The 18071-nt window shown below is 38.2% G+C and overlaps 2 protein-coding genes across 2 annotated transcripts in view; one reads left to right on the top strand and one right to left on the bottom strand.

Annotated features, from left to right (window-relative positions):
• The window catches only part of ano2b (anoctamin 2b), a 34667-nt gene extending 27392 nt beyond the window's left edge, over nt 1-7275 (top strand). The window contains exons 22-25 of the mRNA XM_081364510.1: nt 63-115; nt 1641-1822; nt 4676-4781; nt 5916-7275. Of these exons, the coding sequence (XP_081220636.1) occupies nt 63-115; nt 1641-1822; nt 4676-4781; nt 5916-6284 (710 nt within the window). The 3' untranslated portion in view covers nt 6285-7275. The remainder of the gene's footprint in view (nt 1-62; nt 116-1640; nt 1823-4675; nt 4782-5915) is intronic.
• Nucleotides 7276-10617: 3342 nt separating this feature from the next.
• On the bottom strand, nt 10618-16465 carry LOC308689460 (uncharacterized protein). Its single transcript, XM_081363169.1, has 4 exons — nt 16337-16465; nt 16176-16244; nt 12712-12804; nt 10618-12323 (listed from the first exon to the last, which is right to left on the bottom strand). The coding sequence occupies exons 1-4, from the start codon at nt 16451-16453 to the stop codon at nt 12234-12236; spliced, it is 369 nt and encodes a 122-aa protein (XP_081219295.1). The 5' UTR covers nt 16454-16465; the 3' UTR covers nt 10618-12233.
• Nucleotides 16466-18071: the final 1606 nt, after the last annotated feature.

The raw sequence follows: 18071 nt of genomic DNA, 5'->3' as shown, positions 1-18071 counted from the left end.
CTGAATCAGACTCGCTCCTGGATCTACTAATTAAACCTCTGAATTGAAATGTTTCCACACAGGTATCTGGTACAACATCTTGAGTGGTTTGGGAAAGTTCTCAGTCATCATCAATGTGAGTTTCTTCTATATAACTCTGCTGCTTACAATATGCTGGTCATATAAGTCCTTTTAATGGAAAGTTTATTATATACAAGGATTCATAAAGACCTCAGGGTTCATCCTTGTTAAAGAGATCCTCTTATTGGTTTCATAAGACTTAGATGAACAAGATTCTTCAGACTTATATGCCTGGGTTCACATTATTCATGGAAGAAATCGATTCATGTCACAATTTATGTTCTAGCATTGCACGGATGTTCTTTCAACCCTACGGTTTGCTTCGTGCATGTCTCTTCAACTCAAAATTGAATGATAAACCCCAAGCAGATTTGTTTTAATAGATGTGATGTTCCCAAAATGAGAAGTAAGCCTTATGGCAAACCTGGTAAAGATCTTTCAGCTTCTCTTTGACCTTTCATTAAGGAAACCATATTTACTCAGCAGCCCAACATCTGATTCAGTCCAGCTGTGCTGTTCTTTTAGAAATCAAGTATTCGTTTAATGTTACAGCTATAAACTGGCTCTTTAATCCAATTAAATGACACCTATTATCAATGATACCCGCTCTTCATGTTTTCCATAGTGGTCTAACTCTGAACATTTAAGTTTGCTGATTTTCAACCCCGTTTGCATTGTTAAAATGTCAGTTGTATGTGTAAATGGACAATGTTTACTCTTTCTCTGTGTTACCCGGACCAATAAATTCCTGTAATTTTGTCAGCAAAAGTCTGCTGGATGATGGAATACATGTAATTCGGCGGACTATTGACAGCATCAGGGCTTTTGTGAAACCTACAGATTTTACTTCCGCATTTTTGTATGCCCGTCCACAGACAGTCGCCACTGAAGGTTAACAAAATTGTTAAGGGTACTTTGTACCCAAAGTACTAATTGTACTTTGTCTACTCTTTAAAATAATATAGCAACAGCCTTCTTACCGGAATGCGATGGTGTTTTGCCTTTGGGGTGTTCCTCTTCTTCCCAATTAACTGACAGAACGGCTGATTCTTTCAGTTTTTTCCTCTCCGTTTGGCCTAAAACACTGTGTTCATTGTCATCCAGTTTGAAAAGGTTTTTCAGCTTTTCCTCTCCGGATTTAGGATTCTTTGCAGCCTTTAGCCACTGCCTACAACGCGCTGGATCCTTCACTGGAAACCCCAAAATAACTCACTCCCACTAAACATTTGAACTCTTGCACCCTGGAGCAATACAAGTCTACACCATTGTGGCTAAAAGTTTGCAAAGAAGTATTTCCTACTCAAGCAATGACCCTCGTCAAGCCTATTCAATAGGAGCAGACTGTTAGTGGCCTTGAATGGCAACATGCCCAGTGCATTATGGGTGTTGAAGTTTTACTATTAGTAAAAGGAAAGACAGCAGCCCTATTTCTCTTTTTTCTCCACTCAATTATTTTCACCTTTCTACCACATCTACCACATAATTGAACATTTAACTGAACCCATTTGTCAGCGGCGAATTATGCCTTTTATGATACTTGCTTGTTCACATTCTAATTACATATTCTTACATCATTTCAGGCTTTTGTCATCTCCTTCACATCAGATTTCATCCCTCGCCTGGTCTACCAGTACATATACAGCGAGACAGGGACCATGCACGGCTTCATCAACCACACGCTGTCTTACTTTAATGTCAGCAACTTCAAACCTGGAACTGTGCCTTCCATCTCCAGTCTCGGCAAAGACATTACAGTCTGCAGGTAGGAAAAATAAACTATATTATGAACTATGATTAAAAAAATCAAACAGTTTATTGAACATCCATTGCCAAGCACAAAACCATGAAGCTTATCATCAGTAATAAGTTAACCAGCCTAAACAAGTACTGATTGTTCACATCAAGGTGGTTCTTTGTTGGACAGTACACAGGCCGTAAAGAGCCGTTGGAGCCGTCTTAAATTGTATATTAAATAAACATGTGTCGAAGCTATAATGGTCTGAACATACTGATCCTCTTGGATGGCGCCTGGGGAGATTCTTCATCAAATTTGTCCACACCTTTAGTGTGTGGTTTTTCCATACCTGCAAACGGTTCTTTTACAGACCAGGTTAGTCATGCTATCCAGTTCAGTTTATTTAGTTCAGTGGTAAATTACGAAGAACTGGATCAATCGACTTAATGTGAATAGGGAGTGTAGCTCGTCAGTTCTTTTGTAGTTAGCTGAAAGCACAAATATTGAACAAACAGACACGCACACATTCTTTGGAAATCTACTGCACTGTCACAGGTTCCTTATGGGCCTGGTAATGAATAGACTTCTGCAGAATTCTCGTTCACATAAACTTCCGCCTTTTGCATGTTTCTTTTTTTTTTTTTTACAGATATTATGTTATAGTTTACAATAAGGACTCATTTTTTAACATTAGTTAATGTATGAACAGTGAGCAATATATATTTCTTTCTTTTTCATTATCTTTTTCAATGTTAGTTAATAAAAATACAATTGTTCGTGTAAGTTTACAGTGCATTAACTAATGTTAAAGGAGAACTCCGGTCAATTTTAACATTGAGCTCATTTTTTTGTACATTTGGAGTGCTGTCAATACAGAGAACAACGACAAAAATCGGTGTTGCCTACACCGTGTTATCCTCTTTTTAAAATTTGCACCCTGTTGACTTCAATGGGGCAAGTACTAAACCTGCTTTTAGGTTCTTAACATCCTTGATGTGTCATTACAAGTGCACAGAAAATGTGAGTGATTCCTTCTGAGTGAACACGAGTGGATCTGACTGCAGTAGATGTAAAAGATATGTATAAAAATGATGTTATTTAAGACAGCGCAAATACCTGTTTACATCCTGTTTTTCGGTTGAAGTCCAAAGTAGTCGATTACCGAGTTCACGCGCATAGGTTTAGTTACCTATGATCACGCGCGTGAACTCTGCAATCGACTACTTTGGACTTCAACCGAAAAACAGGATGTAAACAGGTATGTGCGCTGGCTGAAATAACATCACTTTTATCCATATACTTCACATCTACTGCAGTCAGATTCACTCGTGTTCACTCAGAAGGAATCACTCACATTGGCTGTGCACTCGTAATGACACATCAAGGATGTTAAGAGGCTAAAAGCAGGTTTAAAACTTGCCCCATTGAAGTCAACAGGGTGCAAATTTTAAAAATAGAATAACTCGGTGTAGACACCGATTTTTGTAGTTGTTCTCTGTATTGACAGCACTCCAAATGTACAATAAAATGAGCTCAATGTTAAAATTGACCGGAGTTCTCCTTTAACAAATACAACTTTTAATTTTAAAAATGTATTAGCAAACATTGAAATTACCATTAAGACTAATACATAGAAGTATTGTTCATTGTTAGTTCATGGTGTAGTTAACTAATCAGTTAACTGTCAGAGCAGAAAATGTGGAAAATCATGCACAGATTCCGCGTGGGCTTAAATAGTTTTGTAAACTATCTTAATGCGAAAAAACAAAACAAAAACGTTTTCTAACGAAGCAGCGCTGTTTGCTTGTGTTGATAATGATAGTAATTTTGTTCATCGTTTCTCTGGAAAGAATTTTCTCTTGTTAAGATCATGAAAACAAACTTATTTAACCCTCACGCCCAAATCACAGCAGGCAGCGGAGTGGAAGAAAGAGAGACGGAGAGAAACTTCTAGATGGGACTCCATCACCCTGACGTGTGAGATCTCACCACTGCTTTGATTATCTCGGGCGGCCTTCACAACACAGATCAGAAGCATGTCAAGAAAAGTGCTTTTATCAGAACCTGTCTGCTTTTTCTGCTCCAAGCAGTTGAGAACGAGATTACGCTCGTTTGTTGGTGGACATCAGCTACTCGGACCAAAGAGAAGTGGCAATCTGATGTCTGGGTTCCTTTGACCCTCCGTCTGTTTGTTAAGAGGACAGATAGATGGAGAGGGAGCAAGAGAGCAAGCTTGTCAGTGTTCTAAAATAGGGTTGGGGAACAAATCAAGCCCATGTTTTTACTGCACCATATTTGCCCTTTCTGGACCAGTATAACCAAACAAGGACTTCACCCAAGAGATCGTGTCTTTAAATGAAGCTATCTGACTGTCTGAGGAAATCAAAACCATGCAGTCTAACACATTCCACGTAGATTACTGTATATGGCCATGAAAGCAACGTCTTTAGTACGTTATTAAAGACTCAGAGTTTACTTTTCATAATTCAGTAAAGGAAATCAAAACATTTGGGAGCAGCCTGGTCTAATGAATTAGGCCAACTCAGTCTGATCCTGAACAGATAATCAAAATATGACCAAGAACGTCTCCTCCTACTACAACTATATGGTTTTAAACTACTTAAAAGTAACAGTTGCCAGTGTATCCCAAAGAGGAAACAAATCCACTTACACAATTAAATAGTTAAGGATGCAGTTCCTTCTTTTGCACTTTTGATCTTCATCATAATTAATACTGCTGTTGTGTTGTTTTGCCCTTTGTAGCCTTCTAGAAGCATGTGTTGAGCATGTGTTTTAAATTTTCTGTTTCTTTTTATTGCAAACCTCGCTGGAGATGAATTAGCCTAGAATGACTCGGGATGCCTGTTCTTTTCATTTCAGATACAAGGACTACAGAGAACCGCCATGGTCGACAGAGGCGTACCAGTTCTCTAAACAGTACTGGTCGGTTCTAGCTGCTCGGTTAGGTTTCGTTATATTGTTTCAGGTACAAACATTTATTTTACCATTACGCCCAAATCTGCATGCTCTTAACATCCAACAGTTTGACCCAGTGAATGCCAGAAAATCCAAAGTAAATTGACTATGTATGGAGGAACGTAAATGTAAAAGCCACACAATAGCTACCTCAGCAATAGAGAGGTTCAACCACATATAAATGATGCAGCCTTTGCACGTTAGGAAAAATGGTCTATACTTTATGGTGGTCAGAATAAGTGCTGTAACTCATTAGAAATGTCCTGCTGTCAGCATTTGTGGGTGGAAACTAATTTTATTGAAATGCAATTAAACAGTAAACCAAACAGTTAAAGGAATAGTTCAATCCAAAATGAAATGTCATTCAACTTCAGTGTTGTTTCAAAGTTCATAGTGACCAAGGCTGTGAAGCTTAAATTCAGTATTTTCCTCACTCAAAGCTTTGACTTCAAAATTCAAATGTTTAAATGTCAAATTAATATTTGTATTCAGCAAGGATGCATTCATTTGATTAAATGTGACTGTAAAGACATTTATAAGATTTCTGTTAAATTCTGATCTTTTTTTGAACTTCACACAAGAATCCTGAGAAAAGGGTTTCCACAAACATATTAACCTGTGCAACTGTTTGCAACATAATAATAATAATAATAATAAATGTTTCTTGAGCAGCAAATCAGCATATTAGACTGATTTCTGAAGGATCATGTGACACTGAAGACTGGAGTAATGATGCTGAAAATTCAGCTTTGCATCACAACAGGAATAACTTATATTTTAAAATATATCCAAAAGAAAGCATTTTTTCATTTTTTTAATAATATTTCACAATATTACTGTTTTTAATGTATTTTTTTATCAAATAAATGCACCCTTGTTAAGCTTTTAAGAAACTTTTTCTTTCAAAAACACGTAACACCTTTCAGAGCCCAGACTTTTGAACGGAAATGTATATATACACTGCACAAAAGATTGCTTTTTCTTCATGACTGTATAAGCCTCATGATCAGGAACTCAATGTATAGACATCACTGGCAGAGTGCCAAAACCTAAAATGCTGTCTGGTGTGGAATAGATGTGCATCATCTCCTGTTCCCCACCCATGAATGTATATATAAACTTACGTGTTCTTCCACTCCTCCAGAACCTGGTGATAACCATGAGCATGCTGGTGGCCTGGGTCATCCCGGACGTGCCCAAAAACATCAGCGAGCAGCTGAAGAAGGAGAAGACTCTTCTGGTGGACGTCTTCCTGAACGAGGAAAAGGAGAAGTTGCAGCTGATCCAGAGCCTGTTCTCTAAAGATCTGTCCAAAGACCAGCAGGATGAGGTGCAGGTGTCGGATCAGACCTCGCTGCCCCTTCAGGAAACCCACCCTGGACCGGTCCTTTCCGCCCCGTCCCCGGGCTCCACAGCTCCCCGCACCCGGCCCCGAGCTGCAAGCTTCAGCCAATTCACCCGCCAGATGTCCATGTCTCCCCGCAGCGACATCACCCAGCACACGGCCGTGTGAAGGAGGTCGGGCGAGAGAAGATGAGTCTACCGGTGGAGCGTGTTTAACAGTGCCTGAGCGCTAAGTTTTGAGGATTTGCCGAAGTTTGAGGCTCTGTGTTGGGAGTTTTGGGAATCAGGTGTTGTCACTCCTTTTGGTCTCTGAACTGTATGTCTGAATGCCTGTTTTTAAACCCTCAGATGTTCCTAGCGTTTTCAGGGACATCTGACACACAAACTTGAGCTTCAATAGGACCGCTTGCAGATGCAGTCATTTCATATGCATTGGCGTTCGCCGAGCACAGGAACACGAGCGGGTCTCTTGGAATGTTTTTCTCCTTGATCTGTTCTTGAACGAGGATGTTTGTCGGTACAAACTCATAAAGAGCAGCACACATTTGGTGACGTTGCGTAATCTGTACATGCTGTCCAAATGCAAATTGCTTTGCACATTGTCCACGAGATGTAGCATATAACGGCAAATAATAACCCTTCATTTTCTCAGGTAACAGCGTCACTGTAGGCTGTATTTGTTCTCATCAATATGACCATTGTTGGGTTAATAAAGACTTTGATGCGTGTTAGTAAGGTAAGATGCAAAGAACACAATTACGATGTGGTACTGCGACGTATTCTGTGAAATGTGTGGCGTTTTGTCTTTTTAACGTCCCAGCCCAATCGTAATGTAACACATTAAGGCAATATGTAATTAAACTCAAGTTTGTCAATCCATATATTTATGCTATGCCTCCTTCTGATAAAGTGCAGGGCTGTAGATTGGGATCACACAGCATTCGCTGTATTAATGATTGTGGAGCAGCTGGTCTTTTTGTGCCATGTCATCTGTAATCCTCCCATGAATTTGCCGTCACTGGTGTGGGAAGGTTGAAGGGGGGTTACTGTCATCCAGGGAGGAAACATGGATGGATGTTGTGTGCCAACATCTGGCCATCAAGTCATCATTCACTATGCCTCATAGGACTTAATACTCATGCAAGAAGAATAAATATTTAATCCCAATTATGCGCTAGTGGATTTTCTTTCTCGCCTTCAAGGCATTGTGCTACGAGTCCCGCAGGGTCAATTCACTTGTGTTCCTGACTGTTGTTTGTTGTAATACCCTGATGATTGGCACACATGCTTAACAAAGCTATCTTTACCCAGTAGACACTGCTTCTCTATTCTCTTTTTCAGATTTACCAGGGCAGGATTTTGATCTTTTTGTGTTTTCACCTCAGAGCCACATTTGATTTATCCCTGGGGTCTGGACTTTACAATTCAAGAGGATTAAGATCTTGGCATTTACCATGAAGTCTATCCTATGTGCTTTATAGTTTCATGACAAAACCAGGCTGAAAAATACACATAAATATTTGTATTTCCCACAGATTAAAAAGCATGAGATGTGAGCAAAAGTTAAGCAGCTCAAGTCCAGAGGACTGCTGCCATGCAACTTACCAGCCCAGCTTGAATGCCCAACTCATTTGACGGGCATCTAAGGTTGAGGCGTGTTTTACCCCCTTCCGGCCTCTACTGGTTGCTATGTAGATATGAAAGTTGGACTGGCTGATATGGCAGTCAGATTTGACTACTGACACGTGATAAATGCAGCAGCAGGCAAAAGCAAAATAAGTTCATTAAGCAATGCAATGTTTGAAATACTTTTTTTGAAATAAGAAATTATTACTGTTACAAGTGTCAAATTATTAGCTTTTAAAAATGTACTGATACAAAGATTTTATGAGTAAGTGTACATGACTTTAAACATACATAAACATATATGAGTCAAAATTTGCCAAGGGGTAATTAAATGTAACAAATCATGTCATAAAAATCACACTATTTCATAAAAATCACCTGTAAAGTTTATAATATATAAAATTCCATCAGCATATCAGAGTGAAATTGGAGGGACTCATAATCACTCATTTACAAAAAGATCAGTCAAGAATAGAAAATTATTGAAAACATCCGGTAGTGTGGGTTTTATGCTATTTTTTTGCTATTCTTGCTAGAATTTTATGCTATTTTATGACTCGCTGGACCTCTGCTTTGCGTAAATACTACAGTGTATTGTGCATGTTATTTTTTGACAGACATCGATGTTGTGATATATTTAAATGATCTGGATTTGAAAACAGATGGATCCTAAGGTAATAATTATTTATTTCTTAGCTGGCAAGTATTCAGTGAAGTGATTGATGTCCATGAGTGTGTTATGTCCATGTTTTTAGTTAATATTCCAACCGACAGTCAGCCTAAGTTTTTGACAGACGTGATAATCTGCGTAAGGGGTGATCAAACTATGTTTGATTTTTTGGGCAATTATAAAACATTTTAAATTCTTTTTAACACAGTTCATTATACTTATTTTATAGAATTAAGATTATTTTGTTACTCAGAGACTGACATGTTCAGCTGTCTTTTGAAAATCAAGTTAATTTTTCACAAGGAAATGAGTGTTTTGATGAACAAAGTTGTTTTTATTGCCTATTATAACAAATCTAATAAAATGCAGATTTTAATAGTGAAAATCACTTTTTAAAACTGTTGCTCCATTATTACCCCTCAGCAGATTTTGACTCATTTTGAAAGGTACTATTCATTATGAGAAATATAATAAGTAATTTCTATATTTTTGAATATTACTTGCACTATACACTGTAATACTTTTTAAAGGACTGAGATATTTTGCAAATGTATTATACTTCCTAAAATAAAATCATAACAATACACATATAGGCCTATTATGGGAAATATTTAAGGCAAACAATATATAACAAAAGCTTTAAACCCACATCCATTGTCTCGAGCAATATCTTTAAATCTGCAGTCAGTGTTGATGCAATACTCTTGGCTTCATTAAACAAAAAAGACGACGAGAACTCTTTCAAAATAAATTAAAATCTTGATGAAAAATCAGAACAGATTGGAAGTTCTTAAGGTTTTAAGGTTTAATAAGGGTTTTCAAGTGTCCTCGCATGTACTCTTGCACAATCACAATTCAACTTGCTGCTCGCTGCCGTCTGGAAGTATCTTGTTGGTACGTAATCTTCTCCAAAGCCTTTATTCATCACACTCAGCAGTGATACAGGAGCTGGGACAGATTTACCTGGTAATTAGGATTGGTTCTCTGTGTCTTACTGATTCTACTATCTTGGTTATGCATAACATCCGCCTACACAGCGTAGGATGAGCTGGTATTAGTTACATCAGTGATATTGTGGTTGTGATTGCAACGTATTCTCGTTTTAGTTGAAGACACACAATGCTGTGTATGGTAGGATTGTGATGTCAGAGACTGGTTTCTGAATTAAACATCGGCACATGGGGATGAGAAAGGAACCTGGAATGAGATCTGTGACAAACCTGAATCTCTCTCTCTCCCACAGGGCGTTCCTTCCTAGGGTGAGATGACGCACGGGGTGGTCACTTAAAATGCTGGAGTCAATGCATTGTTAATGTGAGGAGGATTTTTGATTAGCCTAACAGCATCACTAAACTATCAGAGGACACCTGCAGAGTTTCACAATTCCCAGGCTGCTTGCGTGTTTTCTGGCTAATTATTCTTTGCATGCACATTTCCACTGTTAAGATATTGTGTTTTCTTGTAGGCTACTAGTCATACAACTTTTTTGCGCAATGCACATTTCGAGACGTTACATTTAGATTCTTTATATAACACCGTGTCTAAAGACAGAAGAGAGGCACTGGGGGTTGCATTCAGGTTCACTTCTTTTAAATGGCCTAAAGCACTGGCTTTTATCTGGAGTCGTTACACACCAGGCTTTCACATGGTTTCAGGTGTTAGCTACACTTGAAGGTTGCACCATTGTGCATTTCCACGGAAGCTCTGCCAATGGCACATTCCATAGTCAACTACTAAACCTTCAGATGACCTGATTTGTGAGTGATAGCCATTCATTTCCTGTATCTTTCTTCTTTTCCCTGTCTTAGGGCATTGTGTTTGGAATGGAATACTAGCTTAATACTACTAGCTTACTAAATATTATAAGTGCACTGCCTACGATTTTTCAAAACTTGACAAAATGCAACTATAAACAGTGGAACGTTGTTGTCACATGACCTGATTGATTATGTTGCATGTGATCCATATGTGATCTATATAAGTTTTTATTATATCGGGCAGATCAGATAATAGCCCCTTTCACACAGCAATCCTGGTAAATTACTAAAATATTACCTGAATGACTTTTCCGGTAAATACACAAATGCACTGTTCGCACAAGCAATGCTGTACCATATTTTTTCCCGGTACCATTCACACATCAGTACCACTACCAGTACCTGCAGTACCTGTACTTTATTTTTGTCCCTTTTTTATTTTATTTTTTACTTCTGAGTGACAGACGTGATCACACAGGATGCAGTTTTGCTCTTAAAAATACGAGGCGCATAATAGTTATGACTGGCTCAAAGCAAACTTCTTAGGTCAGCTAGTCCTGACCTACGTGCTCATATACTGGTAATCTTCATTCTTTGTTCACACATAGCATCATACCGGTAATTTACTGATAATGTTACAACTTCTCATACCGGGAAATTGCCAGAACAGATGACGGGTGAAAAGTTCCTGTTCACACATGATCTCATTACGGTAATTTACCGGTAATTTAGTTACCAGTAAAGACTGTGTGAAGGGGGCTAACGATTGTTACTACTTCCCGTTCATTCCCACAATGCAATACATCAATGCACTTTCATTTCCAGGAAGGTCAAGATGCAGTTTGCTCTGTTGCATTCTACATATTTTGCAAATGTCTGCAGGTATTTCATGCATACTAAAAACTGGCACAGTACGTACCAGAGATAGAGAATGTTAGTGTGCTATTCTGAACTTCTATTCTAGCGCTCTGCTTTGACCATGTAGATTTATGAGAAAGAAGGGCCATGGCCTAGAAATGCTCAAAATGAGAAAATAACTTTTAAAATGACCCAAAATGGCTTAGAAACATTTAATGCGCTAAATGGAGTCTAGAGGGGTGTAAGGGTGGTGAAGCTGGCAGGGAAAATGACTGTTTCATTTAAGATGGAATGCTTCAGTATGGTGGGATGAATTGCCCTAGAACTATTTGCTGGAACGCTTGTTTTAAAAAAGACTCTAGCGTGTCGTAAGGTAGCATTTCACTGAAATGTGTCCCGCAGTGCACATTAAGGGTGTAGAATAAATCAGAGCTGTACAGCCCAGTTGCACTATAGTGAGTCTGTCATGAAATAAACACAACAGAGCACATGGAGGTGATGTAGAGCTGCAGCGTGCAGAAAGGAATTCTGGGATTTTTGAGGATGTGTGACACTAGAGACTGTAGCATTTTCCTGGCCCTCAGGGGTCAGACATGCTGTAACATGATCCTGCTGTGTTCTTCTCCCTTAATGCTAGACCTGTACCACTGGAACCACCTGTTTCTTTCTCTTCTTTATGCATTCTCTATTCTCATCCATCTCCATCACCACCTTTTGTGCTGGAGATCCCCAAAGATGCATAAAAGACTCTGAAAGACATGAGAATTAATTGGTTCTTGTTCTCTTTTGAATCTGAGCTCCTCTGTTTGTCTTTACCTCAGGTCTCCCTCCTCACCGCAGAGTCATGCGATTTATTGTCCATTTATACTCATCTGCTGCAATATTACAGTGAAACATCTGACATGTGACGCACATTACGCCGGTAGCAGTGATTTATTTGCCACACAGTCCGAGAGCTTGCTATTTAATCATTTTGAACATCAAATAAGCCATAACTCACTCGGTTAGTGTCTTTGAGTTTATATAAGAGGTAGAGATATGATTTCTTAAGTTACATGATTTTCTGCTTACGGTTTAAACAGTCTAATATTAACACATCTTCAGGAGTTATGCTACCTCTACACACCTGTAATATATCATATAAAGCTTTGTTAGCGGTTTAAGTATTTGAATGGATTGGAGTTTTACCATTTAATAGTAAACACAGTTACAGTCTCATCAGAAGGTGCTTGACGGTCTCGTTTGCAGAATCTGGATCTAGACCCAAATCCTGAAGCACAACTTGCTTCTGAAAGTCCTGGAAATTAAAAGTGAGATGCATTAATATCTGAGATGATTTATGAAGATACATTGTAGATGAACTTCCTGAACTTTTACCGACCATTTTCTCCTTTTGACAATGTGTTGCAATGGTGTTTTTTTTAAACATGAAATTTGAATAATATGTTATGACATGTTTATGTGCATTTTTTGGTGTCTGTAGATGTAATCTGTGCCTGTCTATTGCTGCGAGTCAGGTAGGTATGGTATTGGTTAGCATACTTTGCATTAGATCCGTTCAACATCTGGTCACATTCAGTCATACTGCTTTTGGGCCTCACATTTGTACCTTGGAATAGTACTAGTGTTTCTGTGTGTGTGTGTGTGTGTTGGTCTGTCTGTATGTGTGTCCGGACAAACCTCACCCTAAATTCTCGTAGTCGGTCTAGTTTTGCACGGATGGTCTTGCGTTGGACAGCCAGCTCGGCCACATGACTTTTCCACTGCTCTTCTTTCTCCTTTCACAGACACAAATACACAACATGTTCATAGTTCTAGAGAGAGTCAGAAATGTTGGAGACAGGATTCTAATACTGGGTTTATTGTTATGAAACCATTAATTTTGATAATAGCATTAAGGGTTTATATTTATGTTGCAGTTTCCTTTTAAACTCCTCAGTCCACTTATAATGTTAGTCAAGGATTCTTTTACCAAATTTAGCCTTACGTAACATTTTCCATCCTCTTTGTCTCTTAGAAATAAACTGCTTGTTTGTCCTATTATACAGTAGTGTACAAAAGTAATGTCTGGAGGGCATGTTTGTTTTCAGTGAACCTACATGTTCGAGTAAACATCAAAATAAGAGATAAATATTTATTAAATATGAGGGAAGAACAAAACATGAAACTTGCTCAAGGTATTTATCTGACAACTATTGCAGGTATGCAAAAAATGCATTGAAAAAGCAAAAAGCTCACAGGAAAAAGCATACATTGACTACAACATAATCAGTTGTTAATATTTCATTGGTATGTTCAAACTTTTTTTGTATGAGCGCCCGGCAAAAAATTGCCTGCACAATTTGTCATGTTTCATCGCGTTATCAAATAAAACTGTTGACTCCAGTCCAAGCACAATGACGCAATATGCTTACAAAATATTTACCAAATTCTTAATAGTATTCGAACAAAAGGTGAAGATGTCAGTTTTCTAAAGGCGAACATCACTTTTGGCCACTTCTTTACTTTTAAGAATATATTTAAATGACCTCTGTTATGATTGGATAATCTCTTCGCATGTTAATACTTTAATCATAATCAGAATGTTCCAAGTTGCTTGATACTGATTAGGCATTAAAATGTTAATCTGACTTGTTATATGTTAGTGTGCACATGGTTGTGATGTCAATATAATGATTATTTCTGAATTATTTAGTTTCCAAAAATGACTATGTAGATCTCAAAGTAGAAAACTGGTTTGATCTTCAGCAGAAATTACACAGCCATTTATTTCCAAATTGTCTAATGTTATTTCAAGTTTCCTATGGCTTAGAAGCAAGCCTGTGTCTGAGGGCCGATCCAGTGAGGTAGAACCTGATGTAGGGCTGCAGGAATGAGGATAGGCTTGACCTTTGACCTATGTAGGCTTCAGCCAGATCTTCTGTGGGTGCTACTTCCCGTCTCTAATGTGATACTAAGCCAGGCAGTAAATGTAGCTGTGCTCGGCATATGGAAGACGTTGAAACACATCGCCTTCTATTCAAACTAATAAGAGAAAAAACAGGCTGTAACACCTCTTCCCTCAGAGGATTGAAACAGTCACAGGCTGTTCTCTACTAGCAACACACACTCACAAACACACGGAGGGTGGGGTTATCCGTTGGGATCTAAAGTTTGGGGGATGTAGGTTATGAATGACAACAGGATCAAATAGTACGCACATGGGAAACTAAAGTAAGTACTTCTTCCCTGACCCTTCTGTACATTAATCAGAGGACGGACACGCTGCAAACCTGAAAACTCGCCGGGAGACTCTGAGCAGCTGGAGAGGAAGGAAGTGAGAGCGGTGGACTGTCTGTTTGTAGCCTTTAGATATTAGAAAGGCAGAACTCAAGGCTATTCCACCGACTTGACTGAGAGAGTCCCATTGGGGTTTCTTCTTAAGCGAGCGTGGAGTTAAAAAAGGCGTTGCAGGAATTCCTCAAGCTGTTGAATTTACGACAACGGCCAAGTGGACAACAACAATATGACTGTCCTTCAGTGACCTCACACTTGGCTGTTAGACTTGGACGCAGACCATGTGCAGCTGGGGGCTTCATCAACTTACACAAACAGTCCCTGAGCGTCCTGCACAACAGCTACACGGTAGCATGAGCTTTCCACCGTTGTATCTTGCATGCAAAGTTTTAGTTTCATGCCCACAGACCGTTCATAGTTCTCTCACTGCATGTAAAATCATAAGCTTGGGGTGCATAGTTTATCATCATTTCTTAAAGGGTAATAGACCCTTTTCACACAGTTATATTTTCATTTTTTTTAAATGTACATTTATAACATATGTATTAGTGTATTAGTTAACGCTGCCATATTAGTGTTGCTAATACAACAGCTGACATCTTTCTCTCTTCTGGCCAATGTAAAAAAACTCTGAATATTTTATAGAAATGCTATTGTGGCTTCTGTCTTTCGCTATTGGCAAATGGGAATGCAACATTTTTTTGTAGTTTGTTTCTGATGATCACAATATAGGTTTATGACTTACTATGATGGCTTAGATGACTTCCAGGCAGAACCTCGGAAAAGTGAAAAGTGTCCATTGGTTAATATTATAAATAATTTTGAGGGAAAAAATATTTTTGTATTTGCCAAAGTTCACAAGGTTTGTGGCTCAAGTTTTTTAAAAATATTAAATTTGATGTTTACTGTACATTTATTCATTTAGCATACAAGTTAAAGCGATTTAGCAATTTGTTATAAGAACATTGCAGTGACTAATTCCAAGTATAAGCTTTGTTTATGATTTAAATTTTAAATTTGAGTCACATACAGTATAGAGGCCAAAAGTGTGCCCGTCCTAGGAAAATTGACTTCTTCACCCTGTATTTAAATATTACTAAAATGTGTTAAAAAGTTGTGCTTTTGTTTTGCATATAGTAAAATAAAACCCTTAGCTGTAGTCAGATAAATACCTTAATAAAGTTGTGTATTGTTCTTTCCTCATATTTAAAAATATAAATCTCATATTTTGATGGTTTAATCCTTAAAAGCAAATATTCCCTCCAGACATCACTTTAGCTCACTAGTAGCATGCAAAGTAGATACTGACATGCCAAGCTGTATATTTTGCTTTGTGTTTCTGTCTGAAATAATCAGTATTAGTTTTGGATGGACAACAATTGGACACTTTTCACAAATTTCTCCCAGTGTTTTCAATTTTTTTGCATGCACACAGACTATTTTGAGTGGAATCATCTATTTACCCCGCTCCTAAATGCTAGATAAAAACAAAGCATACTGTAGTTGATTTTTTTGACATGCCAGTCAGAAGGTTATCAGCCAGAAAAAGCTGATTAAAGCAGACCAGACTTCACTCCACCTGCGCAGACTACCAAAGTCCTGTTTTTTAAATACTTTTATAGCAGAAATGATTGCATTAGTGTGTTTACCTGGGCAACCTGGCCTTACAATACAGAGGTCACTGCATGTGCAGCCAAAGTTAGCAACAATGCAGACGTAATGCAATCAAGCACAATTAGCCTGACAATGTAAGTCTGCCGAAGCAGGTCTGTCATCTCTGGACAGACTCAGGCTGCGGACGGTGGAGACAGATATAATCAGTGTTATCACTGCAGACGGCAGTGCGGTGACTTTTTGACATTGGTCAACATACCTTCTGCCGTTCCTCTATCTCACGTTGCTTTTCTTGTTCCAGCTGCTCTCTCTCCAGTCGACGGCGGATCTAGCAGAACAGAGAATAACGTAAGCATCGATGTGTTCATAAACAGACTTGTGGAGGTTTGAGTGAAGTTAACAAGAAAACAAGTTGTTTACCCTATCTTCTTGCTTTTCCTGACACTCACTGTCCTGACATGTGCTCTCCGGACTCTTATCCTGCTTTCCAAGACTGTTTAAAAAAGTGTAGTCTTCCTCCTTACAAAGATCTCGCATGCACTGAGTGGATAGTAAGACAATGCACATGGTGAGATATTAATTTAGCTTTTATTTATTTATGTTTTTATGTTATAGATGCTCAGCTGGTCACAGGCTATATTTGCAGTCAAAGCAGTTTTTTTTGCAAGTCTTTTTTAAATGAATCTGATCTCACAGACAGACCAAACATTCATGAAAAAGAAACATGAAAACCTTAGACATGGGAATTTGAGAAAATCTGTTCGCATGAGCCATCCTAAAAAAAAAAAAAAAAAAAAGTAAAAAAGCCACATTTTTTACAGTCACACACAGTTTTTTGTTACAACCAAGTTAATTTTCACTGTCTTAAACACAACTACTGCACATACATATAGAATATCTCCTGTCTCCATTCATATAACTGCATAATGTTTGTCAAATTCAATCAGATGAGAATATCTCGGCCAGCTCACCTGGACTGGAGTTGTCTCTTCGCGCACTCCTTTCGTTTGCTTTCGTCTCCTTTTGTAAACCTCATACAAATGGTAATATACTGTGACGACGTGCAAAAGACATCATAGTTATTTCTGCACAAGGCTGCTAAAAAAAACACTGTGGTGCTAATAAAACTGTCCTTTCACTTTTGATTAATTGAATTGCCTCATGTCAATATGTTTCCTTCGCACTTCTGAACGAGGTTTCTGTTCGGACAGATCGACAATCAGGCTTCCCTGTCTCAGACCGTAATGTAGAATCCATAAGCCTGATCACAGGTCAGTAATGAACAGCACCTTCTAACAAATGCAATCAGCCTGCAGAAAAACACAGAGGTCAGAGTTGTTTTCAGTGATGTCATTGGATCTTCTGGAATGCATATAGGCTTCAAAACATGATTTGATGGAAATGTGTTTGAGTGACACAGAGAGGCATTTTAGCAGAAACCTGAGACGTGAGCAGCAAACCGAACCAACAATATAGATCATATAATGAACTTGTCTGTTGTGGAAAAAATGTATAGGTTGTAGATTTCGGCCAGAGGAAAGGATTTGGATTGTTTTACTACTTTTAACCACTACAGCTTTCAGAGGCGCCATGGTTTAGGTGTGAAGGTCAAGGGTTGAAACATCACTTTGACAACACTTTGAACTTTTAAGATCTGAAACATGTTATTGCCAGTGTGTTTATTAATTTAAACACTTCTAAAAAGTATTTGGACACTTATCGTTTTGGACCCCACTGACTTTCATTGTATGGACAAAAACAGTTCAAACATCTTTTATATTCTACAGAAGTCTGTCATAAAGGTTTGGAATGACATGAGGAATTTTAAGATTTTTGTGTGAACTATGCCTTGAATTCACACTTAAAAATGTATGAATGTTATTTGCATTTGAAAATAATAAAAAATAACAAATGGCATTTAAAGACAGAACAAGCTCACTCTCCACATACAGATGTCTGTTTTTAAACTGTAGATTAAGTTAAGTATTGACACTTTCTGATTTTTAAATGCTACAGTGACGGTAGTTAAAGTGATAAACTTACACCTGTGTAAATTTGAAGAGAAATTACTTCATACATCCGTTAAAAATAATCAGTTGATTAAAACAGAAAAGTGAAGTTAGTTGCTCCAGATTTGAACTCAAGATGCAATGAC

The sequence above is a fragment of the Scardinius erythrophthalmus genome (genome assembly GCF_964197995.2).
Source record: "Scardinius erythrophthalmus genome assembly, chromosome: 4".
NCBI classification, from domain to species: Eukaryota; Metazoa; Chordata; class Actinopteri; order Cypriniformes; family Leuciscidae; genus Scardinius; species Scardinius erythrophthalmus.
This window is presented reverse-complemented; position numbering and strand designations above follow the sequence as displayed.